The 15851-nt window shown below is 45.1% G+C and overlaps 1 protein-coding gene across 2 annotated transcripts in view; it reads left to right on the top strand.

Annotated features, from left to right (window-relative positions):
• The window catches only part of HSDL1 (hydroxysteroid dehydrogenase like 1), a 29546-nt gene that overhangs the window by 10372 nt on the left and 3323 nt on the right, over positions 1–15851 (top strand). Inside the window, exons 2-5 of one of the 2 annotated variants that reach the window (XM_017543603.2) lie at positions 7053–7115; positions 9846–10071; positions 10738–11183; positions 11394–11621. In XM_017543603.2, the coding sequence (XP_017399092.1) occupies positions 9852–10071; positions 10738–11183; positions 11394–11621 (894 nt within the window). In that variant the 5' untranslated portion in view covers positions 7053–7115; positions 9846–9851. The remainder of the gene's footprint in view (positions 1–7052; positions 7116–9845; positions 10072–10737; positions 11184–11393; positions 11622–15851) is intronic. The other variant, XM_037743908.1, reaches the window with a different exon arrangement.

The raw sequence follows: 15851 nt of genomic DNA, 5'->3' as shown, positions 1-15851 counted from the left end.
AGAGACGGGGTTTCACCATGTTGACCAGGATGGTCTCGATCTCTTGACCTCGTGATCCACCCGCCTCGGCCTCCCACAGTGCTGGGATTACAGGCTTGAGCCACCGCGCCCGGCCTAAGAATTCTTAGAATTCTGAGAGAAAAAGAAGGAAAGGACGAAAGATAGGAATGGGTATTTCATAGATTACAAAGCACAAACAGCACATACATGTAAAAAGGACTGCAGCATTAGTAACCAGGGAAATGTAAATTAAAACCATAATGAGATACCATTTCACAGCCACCCTGTGGGCAGAAGGTGAAACTTTGGACGCTACCAGCCAGTGACAATTGGGGAGTGGTGTGAACCCGCTGCTGACGGGAGTGTGAATGGGTTCTGCTGCTTTGGAAAAGCATTTGGCAGTGGGATGCACGTGGCCCAGCAATTCAACCATGGGCATATCCCTTTGAGAACTCTTTTTTTTTTTTTTTTTTTTTTGAGACAGAGTCTTGCTCTGTCGCCAGGCCGGAGTGCAGTTGCACTATCTTGGCTCACTGGCAACCTCTGCCTCCTGGCTCCAACGATTCCCCTGCCTCAGCCTCCCAAGTAGCTGGGACTGCAGATGCAGGCCACCACGCCTGGCTACTTTATTGTATTTTTAGTAGAGACAAGGCTTCACCATGTTGGCCAGGCTGGTCTTAATCTCCTGACCTCATGATCCACCCCCCTTGGCCTTCCAAAGTGCTGGGATTACAGGCATGAGCCACCACACCCGGCCTTTTTTTTGAGTTGGAGTGTCCCTCTGTCGCCAGGCTGGAGTGCAGTGGCACAATCTTGGCTCGCTGCACCTCCATCTCCTAGGTTCAAGCGATTCTTCTGCCTCAGCCTCCCTAATAGCTCTGATTACAGGTGTGTACCACCACGCCTGGGTAATTTTTTGTACTTTTAGTAGAGACGGGGTTTCGCCATGTTGGCCAGGATGATCTCGATCTGTTTACCTCGTGATCTGGCCACCTCCGCCTCTCAAAGTGCTGGGATTACAGGCACAAGCTACTGTGCCTGGCCTGAGAACTCTTGCACAGGTGTGCGGGAGATGACGACAGGTGCTCCCTGCAGCACTGTTCCTGTCAAGTAAAAACCAGCAAACACAATGCAGGTGCCCGGCCACAGCAGCAGGGGGATCTGTGGATTGTGGTGCATCTGAACTGTGAGTTGCTGTGCAACTGTGGAGGAGAATGGGGTGCAGCTGCAGGGTCATGGCTGAGTCTCGGGAGTAATGTTGAGTGAAAGAAACAAGTCACCAAGGGTACATGCAGTGTGGTTCCTTTACGTGAGGGTCAAAACCAGGAGAAACTTAGTACTGTCACTGTTTCAGAATACATGCTTGGGGTGTACAACTGTTTTGTTAAAAAGCCAGGGAGTGATTACCCCAAAATGTAGGAGAGAGGCTGCCTCCAGGCTAGAGGAGGGGCTGTAATCAGAAGAGCAGCATACAGGTCTTCCAGCTCACTGGTTTTGTTAAGTAGGCTGGTGGCTAAATGGCTGTTTTTTAATTATTTGAACTGTGCATAATAGGTTTTACATACTTTTGTATATATTTTAAAAATTTTGCTTGGCGCAGTAGCTCACGCCTTTCATCCCAGTGCTTTGGGAGCCTGAGGCGGGTGGATCACTTGAGATCAGGAGAGGTGGGTGGTTCACTTAAGGTCAGGAGTTCGACACCAGCCTGACCAACATGGTGAAACCCTGTCTCTATTAAAAATACAAAAATTAGCTGGGCATGGTGATGGGCACCTATAATCCCAGGTACTCTGGAGGCTAAGGCAGGAGAATCGCTTGCACCCGGGAGCTGGAGGTTGCAGTGAGCCGAGATTGTGCCATTGCATTCCATCCTGGAACACAGAGCAAGACTCTTGTCTCCAAAAACAAAAAAGAAACTTTTTTTTAAGTTACAGAATAGTTCTCTATCCATTTTCTGCCCTCCAGAGGCCTGTGCTCTCCTTGGACAACCAAGATATAAGCAAGTTGAGTGTTAAATAGACTCCAAAGCAGTGTGTGCTAAGTGCCACATGGGTAAGAGAGGTGAAGAGGAACCCCAAGGCGGGGGCAATGCCACGGACTGGGAAGGGAAGGGAAGGCACGAGATGGGAAGGGACATTGCCCCCAGGGTTGACATGTTGTTGCTGCTTGTCAGGAAGTGATTGAACCGAGGAGAAGGCATAGGACTTGAAAGGTCAGGAAGAACAGAGAGGATTCAGAGTACTAAGTAGAAGACAGATTCACACTCTGAAAAAGTAAGGTTTTTATGAAAAAATACTTTCTTTTTTTTTTTTTGAGATGAGGTTTCACCATATTGGCCAGGTTGGTCTCGAACTCCTGACCTTATGATCAGCCTGCCTTGGCCTCCCAAAGTGCTGGGATTATAGGCATGAGCTGCTGTGCCTGGCTGAAAAAATATTTTCAATGGAAACAGCCATAGCCGTTGAGCCTTAGTGAAAAGCTGGACGATCCCAGCTGATGAGGAGAAGGACTTCAGGTTTCCCCTGGTCAGTCAAAGATGGTAGGGATCGCTGAGACTTTCTGGCTCCTGAATGCATGTAGTGGTTTTGGCTTACGGGAAGTGCAGAGTTCTCAGCTTGTCCCTTCGCTGTCCAGAAAGCTGGACTGACTTCATGCATCCCTTCCTCCCGCTGTTTATCCTTATCCCCTGTGACTGATGTGACAAATTGCCACAAATGTAGTGGCTTAAAATGACACAAATGTATCTTCCTTCTGGAGATGGGAATCAGAAATCCTTCTGAACTGGGCTAAAGTCAAGGTGTTAGCAGGGCTGTTTTCCTCTGGAAAACAGAGGCTCCAGGGGAGAATCGTTTTCTTGTGTCTGCCGGCTTCTAGAGGCCTCCTCCAGTCCTGACTGGTGACCCCTCTGTACATCATCTAACCCCAGCAGCACAGCACCCTCAACTCGAGCTCTCTCTGACCTCTCCCTCTGTAGTCACATTGCTGTCCTTGGTCTTCCTGCCCCCCTTACAAGGACACATGATGATACTGGACCCATCTGGATACTCTCTCCACCTCAGAGTCCTTAACTCAATCACATCTCCAGAGTCCCTTTTGTCACATAAGGTTACGTATTTACAGGGTCTGGGGATGAGGCTGTAGGTATCCCTGGAGGCCATTACTCAGTCCACCACACTATATGTCATTTGCTGGTGCTTTGATTCTCTTTTTCCATCACACTTGCTTTGTCTTCTTTAAAACCCCGGCCAATCTGTCTTGTGTTCTTTTACCACCCGCCCCACGTCACATTCATTAGGATAGCTTGGTCACGTCCGTGTTTCAGCCAGGACTTTCCTCCAGAACTCTTGGTTCATGAAAGTTTTTGTATTAGATTGTATTGCCCTTTACGCTGCTAAGTGGAGTCCCCTTCACTCTGGAGTGGCATCGTGTTATGTGCCACAGCAGTGGTGCTTTGAAGAGGTGACTTTGCTCCTTGCAGTTTTGACCACAGTTTTCCCATGATGCTTTTGTAGTTGTAATGTTTCCTGTAGGTTTTTGATAACTGTTGGCCTACAGAAGTAGAAAATGCTTAAAAGATAATAGGGAATTGCTCTTCTTTTTCTAGTTTGCGTACAGTTCTGGTTTTGTTCACAGATGTTTTCGTTTCCTACAGAGATGAGAAAAAAAGCTTTAATTTTTTTAAAAAAATTATTTTATATTTTCCCAAATTCATTGAAGTATAACTGACAAATAAAATTATATTTATTTAAGGTGTACAGCATGATGATTTGATATATATATACTTTGTGAAATGATCACCTCAACCAAGTGGGTTAACATGTTCATCACCTCAGTTACCGTTTTTTGCTTTTTTTTTTTTTGAATTGGAGTTTCGCTCTTGTTACCCAGGCTGGAGTGCAATGGCGCGATCTTGGCTCACCACAACCTCCGCCTCCTGGGTTCAGGCAATTCTCCTGCCTCAGCCTCCTGAGTAGCTGGGATTACAGGCACGCGCCACCATGCCCAGCTGATTTTTTGTATTTTCAGTAGAGACGGGGTTTCACCACGTTGACCAGGATGGTCTCAATCTCTTGACCTCGTGATCCACCCGCCTCGGCCTCCCAAAGTGCTGGGATTACAGGCATGAGCCACCGCGCCCAGTCTGCTTTTTTTTTTAATGGTAAGAACATTTGAGATCTACCCTCTACGCAGATTCTAAGCACACATTTCGGTATTGTTCACTACGGTCACCGTACTGTACATTAGATCTCCAGACTTAGGCATTTTATAATTGAAAGTTTATACCCTTTGACCAAAACTTCCCACCCACGCCCCCACCTCTAGCAACCAGCATTCTACTCTCTGAGAAAACAGAGCTTTAGAATAACTTTTTGCCGGTAGATTGCACAGGAATCAAATTTTCCTGTGTGTTAGTACTGCTCTCCACATCCTGGGTTTCTGGCTTGTAGACTGCCTTAGTCTGTTTGGAGCCGCTATAACAAAATACCATGAACTGGGTGGCTTGGAAACAGCAAACACTTACTTTTCACAGTTTGAGAGGCTGAGTTGTCCAAGATCAAGGTAGAGGGGCCCTCATTATCTGATCACCTCCCAAAGGCCCTCCCTTTTAAACCATCACCTGGGGGTTAGGATTCCAGACATGAATGGGAGTAGGGACGAACACTCACATAGCACAGACTGATAGCTTTAACTAATCAATCTGCAAAAAATTAACTCGTCAGACACCTAAAGCAAGTTTGATGCAGCTTGATATCTACATATGCCTTGGTGGGCTTCTAGACTTAAATGTGTGATAAACTCCGTTAACACGTTGTTTCAGTGAGAGGCCATGAGCTTTTGAAATTTGGTGGCTTTGGGGAAAGTACTGATTTCTTTTGTCGTGAGAAAGATGTTATTTTCATCATGTACAGAAGGGTGGGGAAGAAGATTGAGAGGAGGTCATGAGTTTTAATTTTCAATTTCTTCCATATTTGGCCTGTCAGGGTACGAGCGAATGTGTGAAGTGTCTGGCAAGGCTGAGGAGCAGCAGGGGCCACAGAGCCTGTCCTCTCCCTGCAGCCCTCCTTCACCTCCAGCTGGGAGACCAGGGCTCAGGACCCCTCCCTCCTGCCCTGCTGCATTACCTTCCCAAACAAGCCCCACCAGGTCCCTTCCTTGGTGCTCAAGGAGGAAGTCCATGTCTGGCGTGAAAGCACCCCCAGTCTGCCCCTCCCAGCCCCCTTTATGCCTGTGCACCTACACCCACAGGACATCACACAGGACGTGTGCAGTCTGTGCTGGTCACGTGGGGACTTCTCAGTGTTTCCAGAGCAGGCCGGACCCTTGACACTGCCCAGCCTTTCTCTGTGGGCCCAGGCCTGGGAGGCCCCTTCCCTCCTCCGCCCAGGGGTTTTGCTCACACTTCGAGACCCATTTCACCCCAGGGGTGCCCTTGCCACCTTACATTGCAGTTGCCCGGTTTATCTTTCTCTGACTTCTCTGTATACAGGGTGGCCTGGAGTCCTGTTTTATTCATGATGGTGTCCTCAATCTGATGCTTTGTATTCATTGCTGTTGTAGAGGTTTGGTTTTCCATGTAGATCTCGAGAGACTTAAGGAGCAGTGACCATGTTTGTTTAGGCTTCTTCACTAAGTTGCTCACTATCCATTCATAAATTGGCATTTGAATGTATCTGTCTTCTGTGGGTTTTGTGGATGTGGGTGAGATCCCTCTGTCTTGAACTGCTTCTGAGGAATGAAAAACTTGTGTTTCTGTCCATCATGGCTAAGGACCAGACCTTGAATGCCATCAGCCCCCTCGATGCTCTCTGACTTTTAAAATATACGAAGCAGCGACAGTATTAACACACGTTTAAGGTACTTGCACATGATGGTGCTCCCCTGACACAATGGTGAGAGGTATCTAGTGGGGTCGCTGAGAAGCTGGCCCATGATGGGCTTGAAGCCCCTCAGCCCCGAGTTCCTGTCCTCACCTCTGCAGTGCATGTGTCTCCTCTGCTGGCCTGAGTGGGAGGTCCTCAATGGGTTTAGCATACAAGCTTTTCTTTCTGTAAAGGATCAAAGGAATTTGTGGGTGGTCCTCTCCTGAGCTGGGGGCTGAGATGGATCCTGCCGTGTGGAGCCTGAGAACCGGACAGGAAAAGACTGTGCCTGTGTGCTGCAGCCAGAGACGTGGTGGTGCAGTTTCTGTCAACAGACATCTGTTGAGCTTCTATGTGCCAGGAGTTGTGGAAGGTGCTGGAGAAACAGAGAGGGAGTGGGATTTGGCCTCAGCCCTGGAGGACTGCAGCCTGCTGGGGGTGGTCAGAGGCAGAACAGTTCCAACACAGTATGTGGTGGAGGAGAGGGAAAATATGGACCCGGAGTTCCTTTCATTTCCTCCTTAAAGCACCTGACCCGCTCACAGCCTAGGGGGCTGCCCCCAAATACTGTAGGATGCCTTCCTCCCTGCTACCCTGCCAGGAAATTAGACAGGTGGTGGACCCCTGAGTTCAGGTGGGACAGCCAGAATCCCTGCCAGGAATTTGGAAAGAGATGCCAAGGCAGCCTGTGGCAATGTGGACGTTTCAGGGAACGCTGCAGGTGGAGCAGAAGAAGCCGTTTGCAGAGTGAGGCAGCGGGAGGCCCAGGTGAAACCCAGACAGGCACCCGGCAGAGAAAGGCACCCAGGGCAGCTGTGTCTGCTCCCTTTCCCAACGCAGGCCTGGTGCCTGGGCTGTTTCCCCAAGGGCCCCCTGGGATGGAAATGGGCTTTTGTTCCATTTGGTGAAATGTTCCCTAAGAAGAAAGGCACATGAAAAGGGGGGCACCCTCCGGCTATGCCTGAGGATGTGTGGACCATGGCCCCAGCAGATGCCAGGCACTTTTTTTACTCTGAGAGGAGGGTACTTAGTGCCTTAGTACATGGTTTGCTGCTTGTACAGATTCATGGCCTAAGAATTTTTCTGTTTTCTTCATTTCGGAACACTTGGATGTTAGTTTAATACAAAGTTTTCCCAGTGGAACTCTGAGGAAAAGGAAAGGCATTTGTTTCTCATTGGTTTTATTCACAGATTGGCCTTAAGAGAAAAAACAGAGCTGCATACTGCTGACGGCCCAGAACTGGCAGAGAGAAGGTGAGAGACCCCAGGGCAGGGAACTATCACAGCAGAAAATCTGGGACCCCCTTTGTGGTCGGGCACCTTTTGCTAGAGATTTACTTCAAAAAGTTTCAGATTCTTGAAAAAAATCGGGCTTAAGGAGGAAGCTCCTATCAGTGTGAGGTCCCCCCGTGAGCCATGCCTGGCCTCCTTTCTGTAGCGAGGGCCTTACTCCACGCTCTTACAGCAACTAATTTCCCCACAAATACTGCTTTGGCTACAACCATTGATCTTGATATGTGGTATTTATTTTTGCATTGAAAACACTGTTTTAACAGCCTAGCTATATGCCTATCTGCTATTACAAGAGTAAGCTTAATATTCCAAGCTTCTAGGTTTCTTTATTTGTAGCTTATTATTCCCACTTTTACTACATTTTGCTTGAGAGGTCCTGGTATATACAGGTAATTGTTTTTGCATCTGCTTTCCTCATGGCCTTGTGTTTGATTCGTTATGACAAAAGGCACACGTTTCATGAGTTATTTCCAGAACTCACAATTTACGATGGTCTAACATAGAGTCTTGGTTTTATTGAGATGGAGTCTGTTGCCCACCCTGGAGTGCAGCGGTGTGATCTCGGCTCACTGTAACCTCCGCCTCTGGGTTCAGGTGATTCTCCTGCCTCAGCCACCCAAGCTGGGCATTCACCACCACACCTGGCTAATTTTTGTATTTTTAGTAGAGATGAGGTTTCATTCACCATGTTGGTCAGGCTGGTCTTGAACTCCTGACCTCAAGTGGCCTGCCTGCCTTGGCCTCTCAAAGTGTTGGGATTACAGGCGTGAGCCACCGCGCCTGGCAGGAAAACATTTTTTAAACTTAATGCCACATCAGCCTAATTTGGTAACTTAATATGGTAGCAGTATCAACTTAATATGGTACCAATATGGAACTTTGTTGTTTGAGAGATTGTTTCCTCATCGTAGGGCATTTGTCAGTCCTACTGCTGATCCATTTCTTCAGTTTCCAGTCATATTACTGTTGTATGTTCTGTGGATTTGTAATTCAGACTACACATTTTTATATATTTATGCAACCATTTTAAAATTATTTCGTATGCCTTTTTTTCTCAGTCTGGTGCCATTCTTGCATGTTTCCATTTCAGTGGTTAATCTGTTTTCCTCTGCTTGGTTCTTTTTTACTCTGCAAAACTTGGTTGAGCTCAGATTACACTGCAGTGGAGTAGGAGGGAAGTCACCCGTTCTTTCATAAACATATGCTAATTTTTGCCTCTATTGTTGAGTCTTTTCTTAGTTTTCAGACTTTTTTTTTTTTCTATTTTAAAGGGGGCCACCCCCAGAAGTTTTATATTTCATTTTCTTTTGGCTTAAAATCAATCTTTTTAGAATATAGGCTGTGTCCTTGGGTTTGTGTATATCCGAGTTCCCTGTAGTATAAGTTTAGTTTATTGCAGTCTTTCTGATATTTTGTCCTTCGTGGGTCGCATAGTTGGTTTAGCTCGAGGTGAAGTCCACCCACTCAGTCCGTGGCCAGGGTCCACCATGTCTGGCCTTCGTCTGCCTCTGCAGGGTTATCTCTGATTGCAGACGCACATCTACCAGATCATGTGGCATTTTAAATTGTTTTATTACATGTCTGTGTCTTCACCTAGGGACACTCATTTGGTTCATCTGTGAATCCTTTGAATCACAGTGCATAGAACATAGTAGGTGCTTAGTATATGCTTGCTATGTGGACACTCAAAAGGGTTGTGTTGGGCTTTTCTTTACTCAAAGGTAAGGGGCCAGGCAACATACTGGTTACAAATTAAGTTAGAAGATGGAGGAGTGCTCACTCTATTGTCATTTGAGAAGCCATTTTTCCAAGTTTGGAGGGTGTCTCTTTAAAAAAAAAATTCAAATTGATGTGAAGGTTTTTGAAAGCTCAGTTTTGTCTCCAGTGGATTGCAAGCTTTCGAGGCCAAGGCCATGTCTTAGTTCCACTGTGTTTCTGCTTTGTCCCTACACAGGTGGTAAGTCCTCTGTGTATGAATAAAACAAAGAAATAAATGCACCTCTCCTATGTGAATTAGAAGGTTCGTGTCTGTCACTACTAGACAAGGAGCGTGTTTCAGGTACAGAGCATATTGTGTTTATCTGTGTAGCCACAACATGTAGTGTAGTTCCTGAATTTTGGTGGGAATTTGGTAACTTCTGGTAGTTATGTTGATTAGTCTCCTTGGAAGAAAATAACTTTATAAGCTACAGATGTTAAATGATTAGATCATAAATTGACTGGTTCACTGGGCACGGTGGCTCACGTCTGTAATACCAGTACTTCAGGAGGCTGAGGTGGGTGGATCACCTAAGGTCAAGAGTTCAAGACCAGGCTGGCCAACATGGTGAAACCCTCTCTCTACTAAAAATAAAAAATTAGCCAGGTGTGGTGGCGGGTGCCTGTAGTCCCAGCTACTCAGGAGGCTGAGGCAGAAGAATCGCTTGAACCCAGGAGGCAAAGGTTGCAGTGAGCCAAGATTGTGCCTCTGAACTCCAGCCTAGGCAACAGAAAGAGACTCTGTCTTAAAAAAAAAAAAAACAACGTAAATAAATAGACTGAATGCATGGGTCACATGCATTTGACAAGTTATTATTCTTTGAATGCACAGTTGATAAGATCTGATGCCCTTAGCTGGATGTCTTCACTCAGACTGTATATGTTCCTTTAATTTATTAACCAAAAAAGACTCTCTCTTTCCCCTCCCTGCAGGTTGCCATGGCTGCTGTTGACAGCTTCTACCTCTTGTACAGGGAAATCGCCAGGTCTTGCAATTGCTATGTAGAAGCTCTAGCTTTGGTTGGAGCCTGGTATACGGCCAGAAAAAGCATCACTGTCATCTGTGACTTTTACAGCCTCATCAGGCTGCATTTTATCCCCCGCCTGGGGAGCAGAGCAGACCTGATCAAGCAGTATGGAAGATGGGCCGTCGTCAGTGGTAACCTACTTTACAATCCCAATAATCTTTTCTATGAAGTCGGATGCATTATTCAAGGAGCTGTTGAATGTGATGTTTTCATGGGAACACACTGATACAGAAATCAAGTTACGGCTCCTGTCGTGATTATGTTCACATTTTCTTACTGCTCTCAGCTCAGGAAGAACTTGCCTCATAGTTGGTATCCTTCCTGATCTGCCCTCTCCTGTTCCCAGGCCTCCTCCAGACCCACGTTCCTACCACTCGCTTTTCCTTTTTGTTCTTCCTTGTAAAATTGTCTTTACAAACTGTCACCACTTTCAGAAATGCTTCACTTATTTTGAATTTCACTTTTATTTATGAGTATTTTCCAGAAAAGCACCTCCTGCCACTCATTCAAGCCAGATAGTAGTTTGAAAACAAATTCCTCCTGTATCTCCCAACCACTGTGGTGAATGTAAAGTGACTTGAATGTCCCCGTGTCGGGATGTCTGGGAGAGTGTTTCGCATGCGTCCTTCACACTCTTGATTCAGCAACAGTGTCCTTGACTCACAGATACACTATAACTCACTTGATTTCTAGTGTGAATCTTTCTCTGACTATACCTGGTAGGGCGTACTTGAGGTCCATGTTAAAGGGTCACATCGTGAAATGCACATGCTGACTTTTCCTGACTTGCATCCTAGGTGCAACAGACGGGATTGGAAAAGCCTACGCTGAAGAGTTAGCAAGCCGAGGTCTCAGTATCATCCTGATTAGTCGGAACGAGGAGAAGCTGCAGGTTGTTGCTAAAGACATAGCCGACACGTACAAAGTGGAAACTGATATTATCGTTGCGGACTTCAGCAGTGGCCGTGAGATCTACCTTCCCATTCGAGAAGCCCTGAAAGACAAAGACATTGGCATCTTGGTAAATAACGTGGGTGTGTTTTATCCCTACCCGCAGTATTTCACGCAGCTCTCCGAGGACACACTCTGGGACATCATAAATGTGAACATTGCCGCCGCTAGTTTGATGGTCCATGTAGTGTTACCAGGAATGGTGGAGAGAAAGAAAGGTGCCATTGTCACAATCTCTTCCGGCTCCTGCTGCAAACCCACTCCTCAGCTGGCTGCATTTTCTGCTTCTAAGGTCAGATAGTACTTACTAGAAAATGAAATCCTAATGCAATGGAACATTTATTAACAGTTGTTTGGTCTGATTTGTTGAACTTTTTGTCAGCAATTTATGTTTGCTTGTCCTGTATTTTTTCCTGAATTGTTAAGAAGCAAGTTTTTTTTTTTCTCTTGAATTTTCAAGTTCACCCAGAATTAAGTCTTCTCCTCCCCTCTGTCTTAACAGGCTTATTTAGACCACTTCAGCAGAGCCTTGCAGTATGAATATGCCTCTAAGGGAATCTTTGTACAGAGCCTCATCCCTTTCTGTGTAGCCACCAGCACGACAGTGCCCAGTAGCTTTTTGCACAGGTGCTCGTGGTTGGTGCCGTCGCCAAAAGTCTATGCACATCATGCTGTTTCTACCCTTGGGATTTCCAAAAGGACTACAGGATACTGGTCCCATTCTATTCAGGTAGGTGTGTGCTTTCAGGTCTCATAATTAGATTAATGCATCCTGAACCTTTCTCAGTGATACAGAGGAATCTGATTAAAGCCTAAGATGAGAATTGTAAATTTGGATTCTTAAACCTACCACTTAATGATTTTGGCTAAGACACTAAATTCTCTTTTGTGAGATTATTATATTAAGAATTTTCAAAAGTTCAATGTATGTGACACCTAAAAGGTGAAATAGGCTGCTTTGGCTGAGCCGTGGTGGCTCACATCTGTAATCCCAGCACTTTGGGAAGCTGAGGTGAGCGAATCACTTGAGGTCAGAAATTTGAGACCAGCCTGGCTAGAGACGGTGAAACCCCGTCTCTACTAAAAATAGAAAAACTAGCTGGGCGTGGTGATGTGCGCCTGTAGTCCCAGCTACTTGGGAGGCCGAGGCATGAGAATTGCTTGAACGCGGGAGGCAGAGGTTGCAGTGAGCCAAGATCACACCACTGCACTCCAACCTGGGTAACAGAGCAAGACTCTGTCTCCAGAAAGAAAAAAAAAAAAAAAAAACACTTATGCTGCTGTCAGTGGATGGGGATGGTAGGACGACAAAAACATTATAAAGTATTTCTACGGGAATTTGAAAGTAAAGGATTCTAATACAGCTTGAGGGCTACCTCCAAGTGACAAATGCAATACCAGAAAACCACAAAACCACAAGATAGGGTTATATTTCATGCAACCATTTTATCAAGTAATATCTCTGTATATTTTTAGACTCATTTTTTCAAGAAGCGTAGAATTTGTATTTTAAGCTTATTGTTCAGGCATGACAAAGGATTGGGATATTTGAGTACTTCAGAAAGTAATTTTGTTAGAGATTTGAAATTGTGATGCAAAGTATTAATATGAGAATGCATAATTATTATATTTGTGTTCTTTATCTGGTGTAATAAAGAGATGTGCCCTAGTTTAGAATTTTTTTTTTCTTGAGACGGAGTTTCGCTCTTGTCCAGGCTGGAGTGTGATGGCGCTATCTTGGCTCACTGCAACCTCCGCCTCCCGAGTTCAAGCAATTTTCCTGCCTCAGCCTCTGGAGTAGTTGGGATTACAGGCACCTGCCACCACACCTGGCTGATTTTCGTATTTTTAGTAGAGACAGGTTTTACCATGTTCGTCATGCTGGTCTTAAAATCCTGTCCTCAGGTGTTCCACCTGCCTCAGCCTCCCAAAGTGCTGGGATTACAAGCGTGAGCTACCACGCCTGGCCAATTTTTTTTTTTTTTTAATATTCGGAGTTTTCTTAATTACCAAACAGATATTTTTGGGACTGTTTGCATAAAGAGTATTAGATTTACCAGTACCAAATAAACATACAAGTAAATCAACAGTTAATTGTTACTTTTATGAAGAGGTTTGGTGATAGATTTTTTTAATAAGAAGCAGTTTTGGCTGGGCATGGTGGCCCATGTCTCTCATCCCAGCACTTTGGGAAGTTGAGGCAGGTGCATCACCTGAGGTCAGGAGTTTGAGACCAGCCTGGCCAACATGACAAAACCCCATTTCTACTAAAGATAAAAAAATTAACTGGGCATAGTGGTGCATGCCTGTAGTCCCAGCTATCTGGGAGGCTGAGGCAGGAGAATCACTTGAATCTAGGAGACGGAGGTTGCATTGAGCTGAGATTGCATCACTGCACTCCAACCTGGGCAACACAGCAAGACTCCGTCTCACAAAAAAAAAAAAAAGAAGCAGTTTTATTTAAGTAGTTGTGTCCAGGTCCTTTAATAACTTGAGAAAAGCACAGAAACCTGAAAAGTAGTCTTAGAAGTTGCTGAGCATAACATTTTTAGAAATAAAGATATGATGGGGTTTAGATGCAGTAGAGATTTTTTTGACTGTGTGTATAAAACACCAACATTTTACTCACAATAAAATTTTGTTCACATTGATAAACTTTCTCTGAGAATGTATTTTTCTGCCAAGAAATTATGTTAAGCTGGTTTAATTACTGGAGTAGTTTTCTGTATAAAGTTGTTAAAACCTTCTATTTTCATTTTATGTTACTCAAATTACTTTTAACACTTATTTTTTATCTCCAGTTTTACAACAAAGATTTGATTCATCCTTTCCTGTTTTGTCTGTGGCATATTTCTGTGGTAGCTTTTGCTACTTTGATTTTTTTTGTTCACAGAGTGTGTGTGTGTGTGTGTGTGTGTGTGTCTCTCCTCTTTTTGTTCACTGTGTGTGTGTGTGTGTGTGTCTGTCTGTGTCTCCTCCCTGGAGAGTAACCTGTATCCATTTATTGACAAGAGGATTGGATGACCTCTGTTATCATGCATCAGTTCAGTTCAAGGCTAGATGTCAGTACTTGCTAAAGGCCTGTCTGTCTCTCGTCTTTAATATACACAGCATTAGAACTTTCATTCAGTTATGGACAAATCTGTTAGAGGAGTGTGGGCTTTCTCCACCTCAGCGCTGGTGGCACTGAGAGCAGATAATTCCATGTCATGGGGAGCGTCCTGGGCATTGTAGGATGTTGAGCAGCATTCCAGGCCTCCGGTCACTAGATACCAGTAGCATCCACTCCCAGTATCACAACCAAATACATTTTCAGACATTGCCCTGTCTGCTGCTGGCACAAAGGCCTGAGTGAGAGGGCAGAACGGCATCAGCAGACTCCCTCCCCTGGTCCCCTGAGCGTCCCTCATCATAAGTCAAGATACCATCCCAAGGACCTGGTGTTTCTGACCTGTTTTCTTGTTGAACTTTGTTCCATCCTGCTCCTCAAGCCCCAGTTTTCTCATACAGTACTAACCATGTGTGTGCCTGTCTATTCCGACTAACTTATTCCTATAATGGTTTTATAGCTTTTTTATTGTTGTTGGTGAGACAGTCTCACTTTGTCACTCAGGCTGGAGTGCTGTGGCACGATCTCTGCTCGCTGTAACCTCTGCCTCCCGGGTTCAAGTGATTCTCCTGCCTCAGCCTCCTGAGTAGCTGGGACTACAGGTGTGCACCACCATGCCTGGCTAATGTTTGTATTTTTAGTAGAGGTGGGGTTTCACCATGTTGGCCAAGCTGGTCTTGAACTCCTGACCTCAGGTGATCTGCCCACCTAGGCCTCCCAAAGTGCTGGGATTACAGGCATGAGCCACAGCATCTGGCCAGTGATTTAGTAGTTCTTAACCAGTGAACATGCTGTTCATATCATATTAGGTAAAGATAGAATTGTATTTATATGCAGGACAGTCCAGCCCCATTACAGAGAGTAGGGTAGGTGGGTGGTGGTCATGTTTCTATTCCCTGTAGAATCCAGGGCAGGATCTTAGGCAAAAATAGATATTCAATACAGTAGTTCCTGTACTGAATATTTTTTCCTTTGTTGTATTTTATGTGATTGGTGGGTACTTGTGATTGGTGGGTATTTGTTGTGATTTCTGGATAGTAGTTGTGATTGGTGGGTATTTGTTGTGATTTCTGGATAGTTGTGATTGGTGGATATTTGTAGTGATTGGTGGGTATTTGTTGTGATTGGTGGGTAATTATTGTGATTGATTGGTATTTGTTGTGATTGGTGGATATTTGTTGTGATTGATTGGTGGGTATTTGTTATCACTGATGGGTATTTGTTGTGATTGGTGGGTATTTGTTGTAATTGATTGGTGGGTATTTGTTGTGATTGGTGGGTATTTGTTGTGATTGATTGGTGGGTATTTGTAATGCTTGGTGGATAATTGTTGTGGTTGGTGGGTATTTGTTGTGATTGATTGGTGGGTATTGGTTATGCTTGGTGGATAATTGTTGTGGTTGGTGGGTAATTGTTGTGATTGGTGGGTATTTGTTGTGATTGATTGGTGGGTATTTGTTGTGATTGATTGGTGGGTATTTGTTGTGATTGGTGGGTAATTATTGTGATTGGTGGGTAGTTGTTGTGTTTGGTGGGTAGTTGTGATTGGTGGGTAATTGTTGTGATTGGTAGGTGTTGCGTTTGGTGGGTAGTTGTGATTGGTGGGTAGTTGTGATGGATTCATGGGTATTTGTTGTGATTGGTGGGTAATTGTGATTGGTGGGTGGTTGTGATGGATTCATGGGTATTTGTTGTGATTGGTGGGTAGTTGTTGTGATTGGTGGGTAGTTGTTGTGATTGACTGATGGGTATTTGTTGTGAATGGTGGGTAACTGTGGTGATTGGTGGGTAACTGTGGTGATTGGTGGGTAGTTGTGTTTGGTGGGTAGTTGTTGTGATTGGTGGGTAGTT

Source organism: Cebus imitator, unplaced genomic scaffold, assembly GCF_001604975.1.
Source record: "Cebus imitator isolate Cc_AM_T3 unplaced genomic scaffold, Cebus_imitator-1.0 Scaffold159, whole genome shotgun sequence".
Taxonomy (NCBI): Eukaryota; Metazoa; Chordata; class Mammalia; order Primates; family Cebidae; genus Cebus; species Cebus imitator.
The sequence above is the reverse complement of the archived record's forward strand: the minus strand, read 5'-3'. Positions and strand labels throughout refer to the sequence as shown.